General features: G+C 37.0%; 1 protein-coding gene across 1 annotated transcript in view; it reads left to right on the forward strand.

Moving 5' to 3' along the window:
• The window catches only part of LOC103259558 (25-hydroxycholesterol 7-alpha-hydroxylase), a 214,335-nt gene extending 198,078 nt beyond the window's left edge, over nt 1-16,257 (forward strand). The window contains exons 7-8 of the mRNA XM_008057220.2: nt 6,888-7,063; nt 15,442-16,257. Coding sequence (XP_008055411.2) covers nt 6,888-7,063; nt 15,442-15,729 — 464 coding nt within the window. The 3' untranslated portion in view covers nt 15,730-16,257. The remainder of the gene's footprint in view (nt 1-6,887; nt 7,064-15,441) is intronic.
• Nucleotides 16,258-17,044: the final 787 nt, after the last annotated feature.

The raw sequence follows: 17,044 nt of genomic DNA on the forward strand, positions 1-17,044 counted from the left end.
CATTCATGAAAAGAACAATACTGAAGTAAGAGTGTAAGGCAAGATGTATTGCTCCTGAATGGCTCAGGTGAATAGCAGCACCTAATTTTGTTCAATACATATCCTGAAATTGAGGAAGGTTGCAAACATGGTCCAAGTGAGGGATATTGTAATGAAAGGAGATATCCTAAAACTAGAGTTGGGCAAAATCTGTAATACTTTTTTAAAAGAGAATATTATAGATTATAATAACTCTAGAAATATCAATTTGGAGTGAGTCCCCACCAAATTCTATTAAAGATTTGAAGCTGATTGTGAGTAGTTGGAGGGGGTAGTGAATCAGAAAAGAAAAAAATACAGGACCATGTTACATCTACTAATGATTTCAATATTTCAAAACAATTTTATGGATTTATATTGTTTAATGTTGTCTTCACCAAGTTACACTGGAGGACTGTGGCAGCTTTTATTTTGTCATTATTTTCAGAGATGAGAAAATTTTCAGGGTACTAAATAACTTGCCTAAGATGACAAAGATGATAAAAGAGAAAAATAGGACTTTAACTTGGGTATTCTTACCAAATCCACACTTTTCCCCTCAGATCTATTAACAGTCTTTGGGATTCTTTATCATTGTCCTAATTGAGAGAGGAAAGGAATTCTTTATATCTCAATTCTAGAAAGCCAGCCATGATATCATATCCAGGTCAGAAAATGTGGGACAGATGATGAAATATTTGACTGAATTTTTAACTTCAAGCTAATATGTTATGAATGATAATGTTAATCATTATTATTTGACTATGTGCCAGGCACTGTATTAAGAGTCTTATGCATAATAAGTTATTGAATTCTCAGATATTATATTCATTTAATTACTGGATAACAAGGTTCAGAAAGACTACTTAACCAACTCAAATCAGACAATCGTGGCAGAGTCAGAAACAGCTGCCAGGTCTGACTGACCTCAGTGCCTACTCATAACAACTGTCACTTCAGACAAAAATGCTCTAGAAATGAGCCAGAGACCTTGGCCACTACTTTATACAAGCTAGTTACTACTGATTCACAAATGCAGTTGGATTTTGAGAGTTGAGGAGAGGACGAGACGTTCACATTAGAAGCTTGTGGGGTTTTTTAAAATAAAAATAATCTTTAAAAATTTTAGAATAGTTTTAGATTTACAGAAAAATTGCAAAGATAGTAGAGAGGGTTCCTATGTAACCCTCACATATTCTCCCTTATTAACATCTTACATTATCACAGTACATGTGTCACACTTATGGGTGTTATTTTGAAAAAGATCATCCAATATTATACAATAATATCTGAAAATTTAAACATTTACGTAATGCAGACAAGAGTGAAGTTCAACAACATCCTCTCTTCTCATGGGGGAATATAGAGGAGATATAGCTTCATGTAACTTGTAACTGGAGAAGGGAAGAGAAGCATCTTACACAAAAAGGTACATCAGAAACTCAGGGATGTAGTATGATTTTTATATGTAATATAAGAAAACTGGCTAAAAAGTGAAAAATACTGATTTTAGAGTTCATTAAATTTTCAGCTCAGCACAAAGTTAAGAGGTTAAATAATATAACGAACAACTGAAACAGAATCTGAAAGGATTGAAAAAGAACTTTAATGGAAATGCAAATTATTGTATTTAGATCTAAAATTTAGCTGTGTAAGAATAGGATGAGAAATGTGTGGATCAGCAGAAAAGGGATTAAAGCACAGATTCTCAGCCTTGATTGTTCCTTGGAATCATCTGGGGGGCTTTACAAACTACCCAGACCTGGTCCCATCCTAGAGACTCTGATTTTATTGTTTGGGGGTGCAGGCTGTTGGCTTTAAAAGTTCCTCAGTTGATTCTAATGTGCAGTCAAGATCCAAAACCTCTAATTATAAGGTTTTAGTTAATACAACCATTCTGATTCCATTGGCTAGTATGGAGCTTTAAAAAAAATGCAATTTTGGGTGATTCTAATGGGCAACCCAGGTTGCTGATAACCTCTGGGATATCAGAACGTTTAAAACAAGTTGGCGGTGATATTATTTCAAAAATCTATTGCTCATCTGCCCGCAGGAAATAGTAATAGAAGTATGGTGTCAAGGACATGGAAAATGATAGTTCTCTACTTTTTCAATGAAAATAGTACACACTCAGTTCTGCCACATTTTAAGAGGTACATTGACTCATTGAATTCATTTGGTATGGCAAAAGATTGAACACCATATCATCTCTGACGTACAATTAGAAAAAGGCACAATAGTTGCCTTTACATATTTTTAAAAGGACTGTTATATGGAAGAGGAATTAGGGGGTTTTTTTGTTTTTTTGTTTTTTGCCTGTGTGTTTTATAAAGAGTGAAAATTAAAAGGAGGAAATTTAATCTCAATATGAAAAATAGCTTTATAATAAAATGGACCCTCTGAATGCCAGTGTTGGAGCTATCCAATCAGAAATTATGCAATATCAAATTACTAAGAGAGTAGATAGATTTTAAGTGTTCTCACCTCAGATAGATAATGAGCATGTGAGGTAATATGTATTTTAATTAGGTTGATTTAGCCAGTCCACAATGTATGCATATTTCAGAACATCTAGTTGTATATCATAAGTACGTACAATTTTTGACAATTTAAATAATAAATAAAAGAAATTGTACAATATCTTCATTAGGCTCTTGGAACATTTTTGTTTATATGTACCTTCTAAACTAGAACTACCTAGATTGCAGTGTCCATGAAAGCCAAATCCACATGTGTTCCCCTTTCCCCCCAGTAACAATGGCCCAGTTCTTCAATCAAATAGTATCTTAATGAGTGTTTATGAAGTGTATAAATGTTTGTTTTATATTTCCATATATTAGCAGTAAACTAAAGACTGTGTCTGCGATGCAGATTGAAGGTAGGCATCTGTACCAATTCAGACTTATTTTTAACTTTACTTAATGTATACAGTTGTTGAGACAGATTAGTGATTTTTGCTTCAAATGATATGATTTTCTTATTTACCTTCTCACTTGTCTCAAAGACAGTTGTGTAGAAACACACACACATACACACACACACACACACACACACACACACACACACACACATATCGTGAGCCTCACTCTATTTCATCACACCATCTAGAACATACCATCTGCACATCCAACACCTCTCCCCCTTTCTCGTTCACCTTCTCTTTGAGACCCCCCCGGATGTTGAGCCCCAGCGACTGCAGCAGAGCCTGACTGTTCATTTTACTCCATCCATTGCTCCTATCCACTGATCACCATGGCTAATCAGATGGCATGCCAGCCTGCACCAATCATTAAGATGACCCAAATTAACAGCCTGGCCATGTCACAGTACATTCATTCCACATATACAGACATGGCCTAAGTGTGAGGCAGAAACCCGGATGTGCTTATTTGTTTTTACATTGTAACATGCATTATCGATCTTCATGAGCTGCATTTGCGCCTTAAATATGCAAATGAGAATCATCTGTCAATTATTACAGCCAGAATTGAGATCTGAGGGCAAAAGAGAAAATATATATGCCTTTTGTTAAACCAGTATTTCCTTTCATTTGTCATTTTTCTTCACAGTTGCGTTGTAAAGCATCGTAGCTCAAGACATCCCCCAGCTTTTTACCTAGAAGGAATATTTAATCAGAATAGTTTTATATCCTGAAAAGAGATGCAAGTCTTCCCTAGCCAGGTGAGGAAAAGTAGTGCAGGTTCGGAATTGTGAGGTCATAATGAGGATTTTGTAATTTAATTTTCTACTGTATACAGGTCAGTATTGCTCAGTTCTTAATAAATCACAGGCTCCTTATCTTAATCACAGTTGCAGTGCTTGGCACGTTGCAGTGTCTGGTGTAAATTGCATCCCCAAATATTAGCATTCTTGATAGCCATTTTTTGACAATGCATTCTAATAATTAGAGGATCCTATTACCTGCTAAATGTTAGTATAAATTAACAACCATTATGCACAATAAGTTTTATAAAACATTTACAGATAGAGATCATCTTTAATTAAAATTAACTTCCATATGAAAGCCAAGTGCACTAATGATTCACAATGACCTTTTATTACCTGCAGTCCCCTGTTTTGGATGGATGATTGACAGCTTGCTGTTTGGCTACCATGTTGAATTTCAGCTGACAAGACTTTTCATTTTAACTCAATTTGCCCGCCTATCACAAGCTGGTGGCAGGCCAGACCCAAGTCACCCAGCTTTGCCTCAGCAGCTTGCTCTAGTTCTCATTAGTACGCATTTATTCAGTGGAAATTGGAAGACAAATGCTTGAAGGCATGTGAACTAAGTATAGCAAATTAGGTTTAAAGACTGAATATTTATAAGTATATGGAAAGTTTTTTTTTTTTAATTCTAGAGCGAATTTGAGAACTGAGTGCTAGCTTTGGTATAAAAGAAATGAAGATAGAGGGGGGGATTCTAAGAATAACAATACTATAAGATTTTTATTTCCATTTTAGAAATATGTAAAATCTCTCTGACAACACCTTATCAAATAGAAACCTGGCTTCTCTTTCATGGAGTGCTTGCACAATGAAGTTTAGCACCTCGCATGTGAGAAGGGGGGAAAAAATGAGGGTCATGTTCATTTGTTGCTTGGTTATCCCTTGGTATGTTTTAAATTGCCTTGTTTGTTCGGCACTAGCACAGAAACAGATGTTGCTCTACCGTGCAGGATAATTTACTGTACCTCCTGGTGCAGCATGGAAGTCCTCCCAGGGCCCAGCTGGTCTGTCAGTGGCACTGGCTGGTGTCTGCTCAACTATGACAACTACAAGTAGAGGCTGCAATTTTTTTTATTGTGGAGTTGTCATTCTTCTCAACATATAGCTCTGCCCGCAATCGTATTGGGGCTGGTGGAAAAGCTGCTGGCTTTTGTGTCTGTGCTGTTCGCAGAGCCACATAAGCTCGACTCTCCATTGTTGATAATAACGCAACTCATTACTTTTGTCATCTAATGATCATCGGCATGATCGCTCAGAGCAAGAGCCAACCTCATCTCGCACACATAACTGGTACTGGAAGGTAAAACAGATTTGTCACTGACGATCTGACCGCTAAGCCACACTTTGCGCTCCATTATTGTGATTAACTTCTGCATAAGATATGCTTGCCCAATTGTCATCTGTGATACTGCAGTGGGCGCAAGCTGCCATGCTTCCCGAGAGCACATCAACCAATCAAATGTGACCGTGTTATTTGGACTGCTATATGGCTGTCCTGTCACAGCAACAACCCCACAATTATTTTGCTTTTGTGTTTCTTCTTCCCACACCCCTACTGGACTTGTTGGGTGAACAGCACTGCTGCATATGTCAGCTACCATTTCACACCACAAGCTAAACGGATGCTGCGCTAGTCTTGATCCAACAGAGCCAGCAGCAGTACATGGGAGGCCAACCCCTTGCTTTTCACCATAGAAATGTTGGTCCTTGGTGTCCTGCCAGCTGAAATTCGTCGTGTCAGGTGCCTTGTGGCTATCTGCGGTAAAGTCCATGCTCCAAAACCAAAGTTCTTTTCTGGCCTCATCACCAACAAACCGATTTGACTCTGCCTGATTATAATAACGAAGGCAGTCCAAGAGAATATGCACAGCCTCACTGTACGTCACATTGAATCACCACACTGGCCACACAAAGCTGACCGCAGCCTCATTTCTTTAGACAAATGCATGCTTAAGGAAAAACCTCCTGGGAGAAGGCACCCAAAGCTACTTGATATCCCTATGCAAGCTGTGCATAGATTTAAATTTCACTGAAATAACATTTATTTTTGTTTTTTGGCTGATGCAAGTCTCCCTGATGGGTTTGTCTTTAATAATCTAATAATTGGGTACTCTGTGTTTCAGAGCTTTGCTGAACACCGAGAAACTGGGCTGTGTGTGCGTGTGTGTGTGATTTCTAAATCGCAAGTCATAAACACACCATTTGTTATCATGTGAAGGGGGAAAAAAACTCCATTTGGAGCCTTTTTCACATTGCTGATTAGAAAGAATCAAGCTTTATATTCTAGGACCCATTCACGCTGGTGGAAACATAGTCAGTTTTGATTATGAAGGAAGAGATGCAGACCTAGACAGGAGCTACACGCTGATATGCATGCTATCAGAATGATTTATGCAAATTATGCATATTATTCCCAAAGGAATTCCGCCTCAAACTGCCAGGATAAATTGCCGGAAATTAGCCATAAAATCTGTCGTGCTAGGAGCAAAAGGTGAAGGCCACTGGGAAAGCAAGGACATTCAGCTTCTGGAATCTTCCAGGATATGATGGTGGCTATTATTCTCCCAGGGTGCTGAGGAAAATGTGTTTTTCTTCTAAATCCTGTGAAAGTATTTTCCTTTTGAAATTTTTCCAGCAAATGCTGACTCACATTTTATTTACAGCTAGCATAAAAGAAATTAAGTGTTAAGCTGTCTCAGAAAGTGCTACTACGATTACTTTACTATTAGCTGCCTAAGTGGTCATTAAATGGCTAAGCCTGGCTTTAAAGCCCGGTGTTCCAAGGGTTGGTGGAATAACCCACCAGCAATGTACTTTAACTGGGATATGATTTTCATTTCAAACAAGCATACCTATAACACAGCACTCCCCTCTTGAAGACCATGCTTTCCCACAAAATCTTAATCAGTGACTTTCGGTCCAGGTATAGCACTGCTGTCTCCACCTGTGAAATGCTCCCAAGTCATGTTGGGGCCAAACCACTGCCCATCCTCATATTTCCTCTTGGTGCTCGTTGGATGTGATGAAGAAATGGTTTCTTTTTCAATCAAGGCTATAGTTATGAGCTATAAAGGCCAAATGAGGGCACTTTTTAGGAGCAGCCCGGTTTTAACAAACTCTTGTGTGTTTGTCTCTTTCAGAAAGCACCATTCTTGAGGTGTTACGACTGTGCTCATTTTCATCTACAATTCGTTTTGTTGAGGAGGACTTGACTCTTGATGCAGAGATCAAGGACTGCTGTGTGCGAAAGGGAGACTTGGTAGCTGTCTGTCCTCCAGTCTTACATGGTGACCCTGAAGTCTTTGAAGCTCCAGAGGTAAATAAACATTAAGCCCATCTTCCTGGTGGTTTCTTTCTCTTGCCACTTTGTTCCAAAAGGAATTATTGAGATAACTTGATGACTTCTGTTTTTCCTTCCAGTAAGAAAGTTTTTCTCTTTTCTGAAGTGTTTTCAAAAGATCTATCCTTGAAGAGTTTCATGATCTACAAATAGAAATAGAGTGATGAGGCTAAATGCTATCTGCTTCAAATGAATTAGACATTGTACCTTGGCCACCATTACCTTTCAGTTGAAATTACATTTTGCTTGGCAGAGAAATATTGAAAACTATGGAGGGCTAGCTATTGACAGGTGGCTTAGAGAATAAATAATTACAACTGTTTTGCTAAGTGTTTCCAAAGTGGGGTTGACTATTCCAAAGTCAAATACCATAATTGCAGCAGTTAAGCCCACATACTTTTTCACCTCTTGTTAAAGGTATGTGCCCCTTCTTGATCAATTAGTATGGCATTGTGAACTTGAGATTGCAAAGCTGCTGCTCACGGGTGAAGCTCTGAGGGTAATTGTGTCATCTCCTTGTATTTTTTTTCTGAAGCTGGAGTTAATGAATATCAAAGACTGGAAATTAATCCACCCTGGTTCATCCCTTAATACCACTTCAGAGATTCACCACCTGCATGCAAATTCAATGCAGTTGTATTCTGCCTGTGCTTCTCAGGAAGTAATGTTGCTGCAGCAGCTTTTGTATATAAAATGCATTTTTTTCAAAGGGAAACTTCTGTGCTCTTTTTGAGCAGTTTATAGCTGGGCCACTTTTAAACCCAGTTTTTAAGTTAGATATTTTGCAACCAGGCTAGATAGATTACAATGCTGTTGAATTTTGGAAATTAATAAGAAAGGAGCAGATTCAAATACAATAAGTTAGTTTGCATTTATTTCATCGGCAAAGGCAAATGACTTATGTGGGGGGGAATGTATGTATGATTTCTGTGTGTTTCAGGAGAGGCATTATATGAATAATGATAGCAAATAGGTTATAGAATATTAGTGAATGAATGATAATTTTGCAGACAACAAGCTTTATCTCCTCATTTGTAACTACAAAAAAGATTCCACACATAGTAGATGTCCAATAAGTAGGGTGAATGAATAGCTATTATCTGAAAAATATTTTAAAATTTTAAAATAGTTTTATTTCTAGCTACAATATTATTTATTCAAATTTTGCTTATTATTTTCCTTATATGATTCTTTCATAGTCATTAAGTTTATTATGTATATTACCAAAGTTAAAATAGCATTAAAGTTATCAACAAGTAATAACTATTTACCAGAGTACTGCTGTCCTTATGACCTGTTCTTTGGGCTTCTCCTATTCCCCATACCCATGATGAAAAAGAACTTGATTTAGACTTTTAGGGGCTTAAAAATCAAAGTTTAAAATTGGAAGCATGCTAATTTATATTTTTCCTTGGAGTGCTAAATATCAATGCCCAAAATGTACATAATAAATCATCTACTCTTAATGATAATCAGAAGGTTTACCTCATACAAAATCAGTGGCAGAACAAAATTTTAATAATGTGAAAACTGATTTAGCATCATTAGGATAGCTCTAACTTGAGTTGATGAACATCCTCTTTATTTACTAGATTTAACATTAGCAAGTTATGACTGATTAAGGTTAAAATTAACTGGCTAATTTATTGCCATGTCATTGTTTCCTTGAAATTAGTTGTGAAATGCTGATAATTCCTGGCACAGAAAAAAATAATATCGTTCATAACCATCTTAACAGGACTTTGTGAGGTCCTATAATTTATTCTATAATGTTTACTGAGTTCCTACCATTGTCAGGCATATAGATTTATTCCTTTGATTCTTAACCGCTTAACATGGCAATAAGTAGATGCTATAGATTCATAAAACAGATGCCCATCCCAAGCCACTGTGTACTGAAGAAAGATCTAGAAAAGTCTGTCATTAGCCATTTGTCCCTGAAAGGATAACTCAGAAGCTCATCAGAGACTCCCATTCATCACTACCTGCTTTTTGTGTTATATACACCTTGGGTGGGAAGATCAGGCCTTACATGCAGAAAAACAGACAATAACTGCTGTTGGACAAAAATGTGAGGAAGACTAACTACATTTATAAGGATAGCTGTTCTTGGAGAGCACAGAGACAAGGACCTTAGCAGAACATAAATTCTCCCAACTCAACAAAACATCATTTCAGGTTGTCTGAGTGCCAAAAGACTCTAAAATATTGCATTTCAAAGACAGACCAAGGTCTTCTTCACACTTGAAAGCTTTTGCACATGCAGCTCCCTATTCCTAGAATGTACCTCCTTACTTATATACCCAGCAGGTTTCAAATGACTCCACAAGAATCATTCAATCATCTCTTCTTTGGTGATGTACCTGAATCCCACTTCATTCCTCTGTGACCTATGTATTTCTTTGTTATGTAGCATACTCATGGTATTGTGCAATTATTTGTTTACTTGTCCATGCTCCCATATTCCGTAAACTCCAGAAAAGGAAAGCCTGTGCCATTGCCCTCTCTGTATTCTCAGTGCCCAGCACTCAGGAGGCTGTCCATATATGTTGAATCAATAATGCTTGATTCATGCTTGGATGGATGAATATATGGAAAGTGAAAATATGCTGCAGTTAAAATTGTAAACCAGGACAGATATTGCACATTTAAATATGTACTGGGCCTAAATAGACCAAATAAAGAAATAGTTTGTGTATAAATAAAGGAATACTATTAGGAATGGCAAGAACCATGGCAAAAGAGACCCCAGAAGGCATCTAAATAGGACCACTGGAGGATACTTCCAAACTAGCCCTCAGCTCCTTCAAGCATTTAGACCTGGTTTGGCCAAGTCATTTCGATTTGTTCTTTAAAAGAACCTGAAAAGACAGACTTTGTGGTGCAGCTTTGAATTTTTAAATAGGAAAATAATGTTTAAAACACAGTGTGGGATAAACAAAAGATATTTTGAGTCTTAGTTGGGCCTAGAAGTTACCAACATGTAACCTTTGTGCTGAGAATTATTTTTTTCTTGAATATTGGTTTTTAGTTTATCATGATGTTAGTCATTCAGGTGCCTCTTACCTATGAGGGAAAACAAATTGTCAAGTGAAATTTAAAACAGTAAGAGAGAACAAAGGAAACACCCCATCTTGATTCTTCCATTCTCTTTTATTTTTATTTTTTTATGATTCTTTTAAAAAATTTTTAATTTTTTTAATTTTGAAGATGTGGGGTACAATTCAGGGTTAGGTATACAAATGTTTATTATGCAAGTACCCTTGTTGATGAGGTGTGCCCCACCCCAGTAGATTCCCACTACTGCCAGGCCTTCCTCCAACCTCCCTGGTAGTTTCCCACTACCACCAATCCTTTTCTTATTACAGTAATTGTTCAAGTGAGAACATGTGACACTCAGTTCTTTGTTTCTGTGATAGGTCACTCAGTGTTACAGACTAAGTCCATCCAGGTTGCCTGCCATGAAGTTCATAGTTTTGTCCTTCATTATGACTGCATAATATTCCATCGTGTATATATACCGCTTTTCTTTTTTATCCAGTCCTCCTTCAATGGGCAGCACAGTTGGTTCCATGACTTTGTTATTGTGAACAATGCTACAATAAACATACATGTGCAGGTATCTTTTTCATAGAGTGACTTGAGTTCCTCTGAGTATATTCCCAGTAGGGGGATTGCAGAGTCATATGGAAGGTTGATTTTTAGATCTTTTAGGAGTTGCCAGACTGTTTTTCACAGATGTTGTATTAGTTTATACTCCCACCAACAGTGCAGAAATGTTCCCTTTTTGCCACATCCTCTCCAGCATCTGTTGTTTTTTAAGTTATTGATGATGGCCATCCTGACTGCAGTTAGGTGGTATCCCAGTGTGGTTTTAACTTGCATTTCTTTGCTGACTAGTGGGGCTTAGCATTTTTTCATGTATTAGTTGGTTGCTGTTATGTCTTCTTTTGAGAAGTGTCTATTCATATCTCTTGCCCACTTTGTAATGGAGTTGTTTGTTTTTTTCTTTATGGTACATTTGGATTCCCACTCTCACCCCTTCTTTTCAACATAGTTTTGGAAGTCCTAGCTAGATCAATCAGACAAGAGAAGAAGATCAATGGTATCCAAATGGGAAAAGAGAAAGTCTAGTTATCCCTCTTTGCAGACAACATGATTCTATACCTCGAAAACCCAAAAGAATCTGTCAAAAACCTCCTTGCACTGATGAAGGACATTGGCAAAGTCTTAGAGTATAAAATAAATATGTAAAATACAGTCGCATGTCTATACGCCAACAATAAACAAGCAGAAACCCAAATAAAAAGCACAATTCCATTCACAATAGCCACACAAAAAATAAAATAAAATACTTTGAAATTTTCCTAACCAGAGACATGAAAGACCTTTACAATGAAAACTACAAAACACTGCTCAAGGAAATCAAAGATGACACAAACAAATGGAAAATGTTCCATGCTCATGAATTGGAAGAATCAACATTGTTAAAATGTCCATCTTACCCAAGGCAATCTACAGACTTAACACAATACCCATTAAATTACTGTCCTCTATTTTCATAGGTGTAAATGTTATCCAACAAAGTCTAGATTATCTATTAATTAATTAGGAGTAAATAGCTTTTAAATTTTTTCTAAGGGCTTCACTAAATGTATGTCTATTACTTGTCAGAATTCATACAATTGGCTCTCAAATAATCAATAGGAAATCGTGGTTTTTTTCCTATCACAATACAGCATCCGGAACTACAGCAATGGGAAAAAACAGCAGTGGGAAAAAACCAACAAAATCTGTTGGTTGGTTTTCCTAGGTCCTGAGTTGCTAAGGGATAAAGGGAGACTTGGTGACATTGTTTGGCCTATAGGGAAGCAATATCAAACATTACTATAACCATGGAGTTTCTTAAGGTAAAGAAACATAGTGAAGTGACAATGTCATCCTAAAGCCTTTAAAATATCCCTCAAAAGCTCTGGCATTGAAAGCTTCATGTAATTCTTCCCTATCTAATTATCAGAATTATAAGAATAATAAAAGATAAATGAATTTGAAAGTCCTTGAGAAAATTCTAAATCACTATACAAATTGTGGCATCAGTATTATTTTGATTATTTCCACAGTTCTTAGAACATATTAGTCTTAACAGATAAGGAGATACTCTCAATAATTTTTTTGTCTGTATCTCAAGCTGGAATAGAGATCATGCAATTAGTAGGCTTCTAAGAAACAAACTTATATGGAACATTTACTATCCAAAAAGCACTTTGATAGACATAGTGGGTGACATTGAAATTAAAAAAAGAAGAAGTAGAAGGCTCTTGCCCTTATAAACTCACAGTATAGGGACTCAGCCTTATCACATGAGGCTATTTTCTCATGGTCAGATGCTTCTTATTGAGAGGGTTTCTGCCATATCAGTAAATTTGCACCTTATACCTACCATATTGCAATGAGCAGTGTTCTTGTAAACCAGAGGTCCAAACCCTAATCTGTAGCACTTGTCAGTTTTCATGGTATAAATACTCTTACCTTGGCCAATTTCATGTTACCAATGTGAAGAACCTAAACACAGAGCTGGGAGGAGATATGCACACTCTCATAAACTGACATGCCACTGATTTGAACACAAGTCATGGAGATTAAAAGGGACTTCCGTATTCTGCCATCTTATTCCCAGGAGGAATAAGCCAGAGACAACAGTGCTCCTTAGCCATCCATCCAAAACATTGCCAGTTTTTGCTGATTACCAAAAAGGCATATCTTTTATCAGTTTATATTCCTATACCCCAAATTATGAATTGAGTGGATTTAAGGTATGAGTCTATTGTGTGTCACCTACCTCAGCAAGACCCGTCTTATGCTTTAATGCTTTGTATACAGGAGTGGTCAAAAAAATGTGTTGTACCGAACTTGTGTTGAAGGTTTTAAACACACAGATACATGAAAAATGTGATAGTTCCAAGCCCCTGGGATTTCTTGGCTCTGCCATCTCCTGTTGATTAGCTCTGTCTTCAGCCTGGTGGCAGGATAACTGTGGCAGTTCCAGATATCTTAGTCACACACAATAAGATCCAGAGGAAAAAGGGTAATGAACCATTTCTTTTCACAAAGGAACTACTCCTAGATGTCTCTGTAGACTTTTTCCTTGTGGAACTGACCAGATGGGTCCACACATCCTATCCCAAGCCAATCAGAGGCCAGAGCAATGTGATTACCAAGATTAGTGCTTAGGCAAATCTTATGCAGAAGAACGATGCTGGGGTGTCAACTGCTATAATCATTAGAGGAACAATGGGGAATTTCAGTGCCTTACACCTTCTCTTATGATTTTTCTATTCTCATTCAATCAGCTGAACTTCTTTCATTGTGAAGCATTGAGCCTATTATGGCACTGCAATGAATTTAAGTCAGCATGACGAATTCCAAGTTTAAGTTGTTCCAAATGAATAGATACATCTTGAGTGTCTGGAACCTTTGCTCTGTGTCACTGTGACCCCAAAATCTCAGTGGTGAGATTATTACGCCCCTTCCCTCTTTGGCTAAAACCAAACTATACCTCCAGCAGCTCTCACAGGGTTCTCCATGTGATTCCTGCTCGGGTTCTCCATGTCCAGGCAATAGAAGAAACTGAAAATTAATTTTAACTCAAAAAATATATTTATGACTGACTGAGTAGAAGACTGAGGGAGCTGAATGTAAACACTAGCTGAAAGTCACTAGCTGAAAGTAGGGAGCTCTCCTGCACTGTGTGCTGACTACTGGGTCCCCTTAGAGGGCAGCACATTCATTTTTCACAAAGAAGAACCAGAAAGCCATGGTGTTGTCTGGCCTTACTTATGATATCAAGACATGAAAAAGTTATAGCCCAAGCTAAGTTTCCCTTTTGCATTTTCTGACTTAACCAGTGGGGCTGCTGTGAGAGCGTTTCTAACAAATCACATCATAGCAAAGTTCACCTAGACCAGTTAGGCCTAGGCAGGGAGCTCTTGGGAACAGTGTCAGCCTGGGGTGTTCGAATACATTCCAGAACTGTGATAAAATGTACTTATGTTCCAAAGTGTTCAAAATAGTAGTTACCAGAAATTAAGCAGTTTTAAAATGCAGATAGATTTTTGCCATTATTCTTACATTCACTTGCAAGTTAGAAGGAAATAGAAACTACTCAAAGTTTTTCTATGCATAAATACTTACCAAAATAAGTAACCTCGGTAAATGAGGATAAACCCAATATTTTAAAGGAAATAATTCACTGACATTAGCAAAACAGGCACCGAGTAAGAAAATTATATCATTTGTGAGGGATTCAGAATCTATTCATGTATTGTAGGGTTTTCACCTTAGCCTAAAATGCTTTGGATCTGACCTACTTCTTTGCATTTGACTTCATGTAGTTCATGTCACACTTGTGTGCTGAGCAGATCTAATGCTAATGGGCACCAACTACAGAAAATACTTGGTCGTTTTCATGCAAGACAAGAGCATTAATTTAATCAATCGTTTAATTCACCATAGGCTAAAATAAGGTCACTCAGTCTCCTCTAAGAAACTCAAGTAAGAGTTGAACCGTAACCCTGTGGCAGCAAGACAAAATTAAGATGGTGAGCCAAACATGCGAGGTAAATCAGTCTCGTACTTTTCTGTAACAAGTAATATAGTTTATTTATGAAAACATATCAGAAATACTTGACGCCTTAGAGTAAACCCAAAGAAAGTTCATTTTAATAAAACATTCATAAGTAGGAATTTGCTACATCACAAAACAAGTAAGATTGATTTTGTGGCTTAGGGCCTCTCTAGTGCTTTGTCCAAAGCTTTTTATTTTATATCTATTTAACCCAAATATAAGCATTGAATCTTAAACTTATAGTTCTCATCCATCATCAGTAGCTGGATGGGAAGGGATAAGAGAAAAGCAAATTAGGGACCCACAGTTAGGCAGCTCCTGTAGCTGGTAGTATTCACTAGTTCTTGGTAACAATGGCAGTCCCACAAGAGTTTTCACCTTCTGTACAACATTGGTATATCAAGTACCATAGGTCAGGACTCGGCTTAGGGAGCAAAAATAGAGATACTACCTCTATACGTAGGAAGGTTGGCTTAGGAGAGACATACAAGTAGGGAAAAAAAAGTCATTGGGTGTTTTGATTTCACCTCGATATGGGAGAAATCGGTCTCTAGTGGTATTTGAGTTTTTTACAAGCTTATACCTCACTTTCATTTTGTCATGTTTTCTGGCATTTGTCTAATTTGGAAGAGCTATTTAAGACAGGTAGAAAGAGCTAGCAACTTAGTGACCCTGAACCCAAACTACTGCATGTAAAATTTTAATCTTAACACTGTGTTCTTCTTTACAGGAGTTTAGATATGATCGTTTTGTAGAGGACGGTAAGAAGAAAACCACCTTTTTCAAAAGAGGGAAAAAGTTGAAGTGTTACCTAATGCCATTTGGAGCCGGAACCAGCAAATGCCCAGGCCGATTTTGGGCAGTTTTGGAAATAAAACAATTGTTGGTTGTACTTTTAACTTATTTTGATTTAGAAATAATTGATGACAGGTCTGTAGGAGTAAACTACAGCCGTTTGTTGTTTGGTATTCAGTATCCAGATTCTGATGTTTTGTTTAGGTACAGGGTAAAAACTTAGAGAAGCTAAAAAGAAAGAAAATAAATCTATCAAAATTAACCGAAATGTCTTAAGTATATCTCTTTGCTTTTTAATTTCTGCAAATGTAACTGTTTTGTGTATTCATTTTAAAAGTACCAATTTCTATTTGATTTGAGATCAGTCTAGTTGGTCCAAGGTCTCCTAGGTCACAAAGCCTATTATAAAATGACACAAGATGGTAGCATGAAAATTGACATCAAAATCAACTTAATGATAAGTTAAAAATAGGTTGTTGGTTTTTGTTTTAGTTTCTACTTGCTGTGATTTTCATTGTTATAATAAACGTACCTTCACAATAATAGGTTTGGCACTGTGGGATTTTCTTAAGTCACTCAAATTCTTCTCAAATATATAAAAATACACTTTATATACTACTCGAAAATTGTGCTGGAAATGAACACAGTCTAACAAAAATTCAAAAGTCTCAGAGATGAAGGAAATTACATTTTCATGAGCTACACTGGATGAAAATGTTCTCTTCAAGGATAATTTTAATAATATCTATATTTCCAGGATACGTTTACTTAAATGAGTTTTGCAGTAGATTAAATACTTCAACTTCACTTCAATATTTAATCATCCATAAATGCTCTTTATTACTTTGTATACTGTGACTCAAAAGAACAAAATTTCTTGTTATGTAAGATCTCTCATGTTCAAGTTAGATACTTATAAGATTTAATGTGTAAAAATACCACACAATCTATAATATCTTGTAGTTGCCCTAGACACTAGTGTTAGGTTTATTATAGGAGCAGTTGTTGTCATCATTACAGCATCCATTGTAGCATTTGACTTTCTTGTAAACTATAAAAATTATGCAAATATTGCAATTAACCCTTTCTTAAATGCTTTCATTTATGTAAACAGAGACTAAATGCAGTTTTTGTTCTTGAGATCTCACCTTTTGGACTTAAGTTTCATGCAGTTATTTTGAATTACCACATTATGTAATGCAGTATGATTTCACATAGCATAAGCAGCATTATGTCCAATGATTCAAAGATTTTTTTAAAAAATCAAAAATGAGCCGGGCATGGTAGTGCGTGCCTTTAGTTCCAGCTACTTGGAAGGCTGAGGCGGAAGGATCGCCGGAGCACAGCAGGTCGAGGCTGCGGTGGCAGGGAGCGGCCACTGCACTCCAGCCTGGGCGACAGAGTGAGACTCCAACTCAAAAAAAAAAAAAGAAACAGGATATCACTATGTTGCCCAGGGTGGTCTTGAACTCCTGGGCTCAAGTGATCCTTTTGCCTCAGCTTCCTAAGTCAAAAGATTATAGGTATGTGCCGCTGTG

The sequence above is a fragment of the Carlito syrichta genome, unplaced genomic scaffold, assembly GCF_000164805.1.
Source record: "Carlito syrichta isolate Samal-C Ts95f unplaced genomic scaffold, Tarsius_syrichta-2.0.1 Scaffold302880, whole genome shotgun sequence".
Taxonomy (NCBI): Eukaryota; Metazoa; Chordata; class Mammalia; order Primates; family Tarsiidae; genus Carlito; species Carlito syrichta.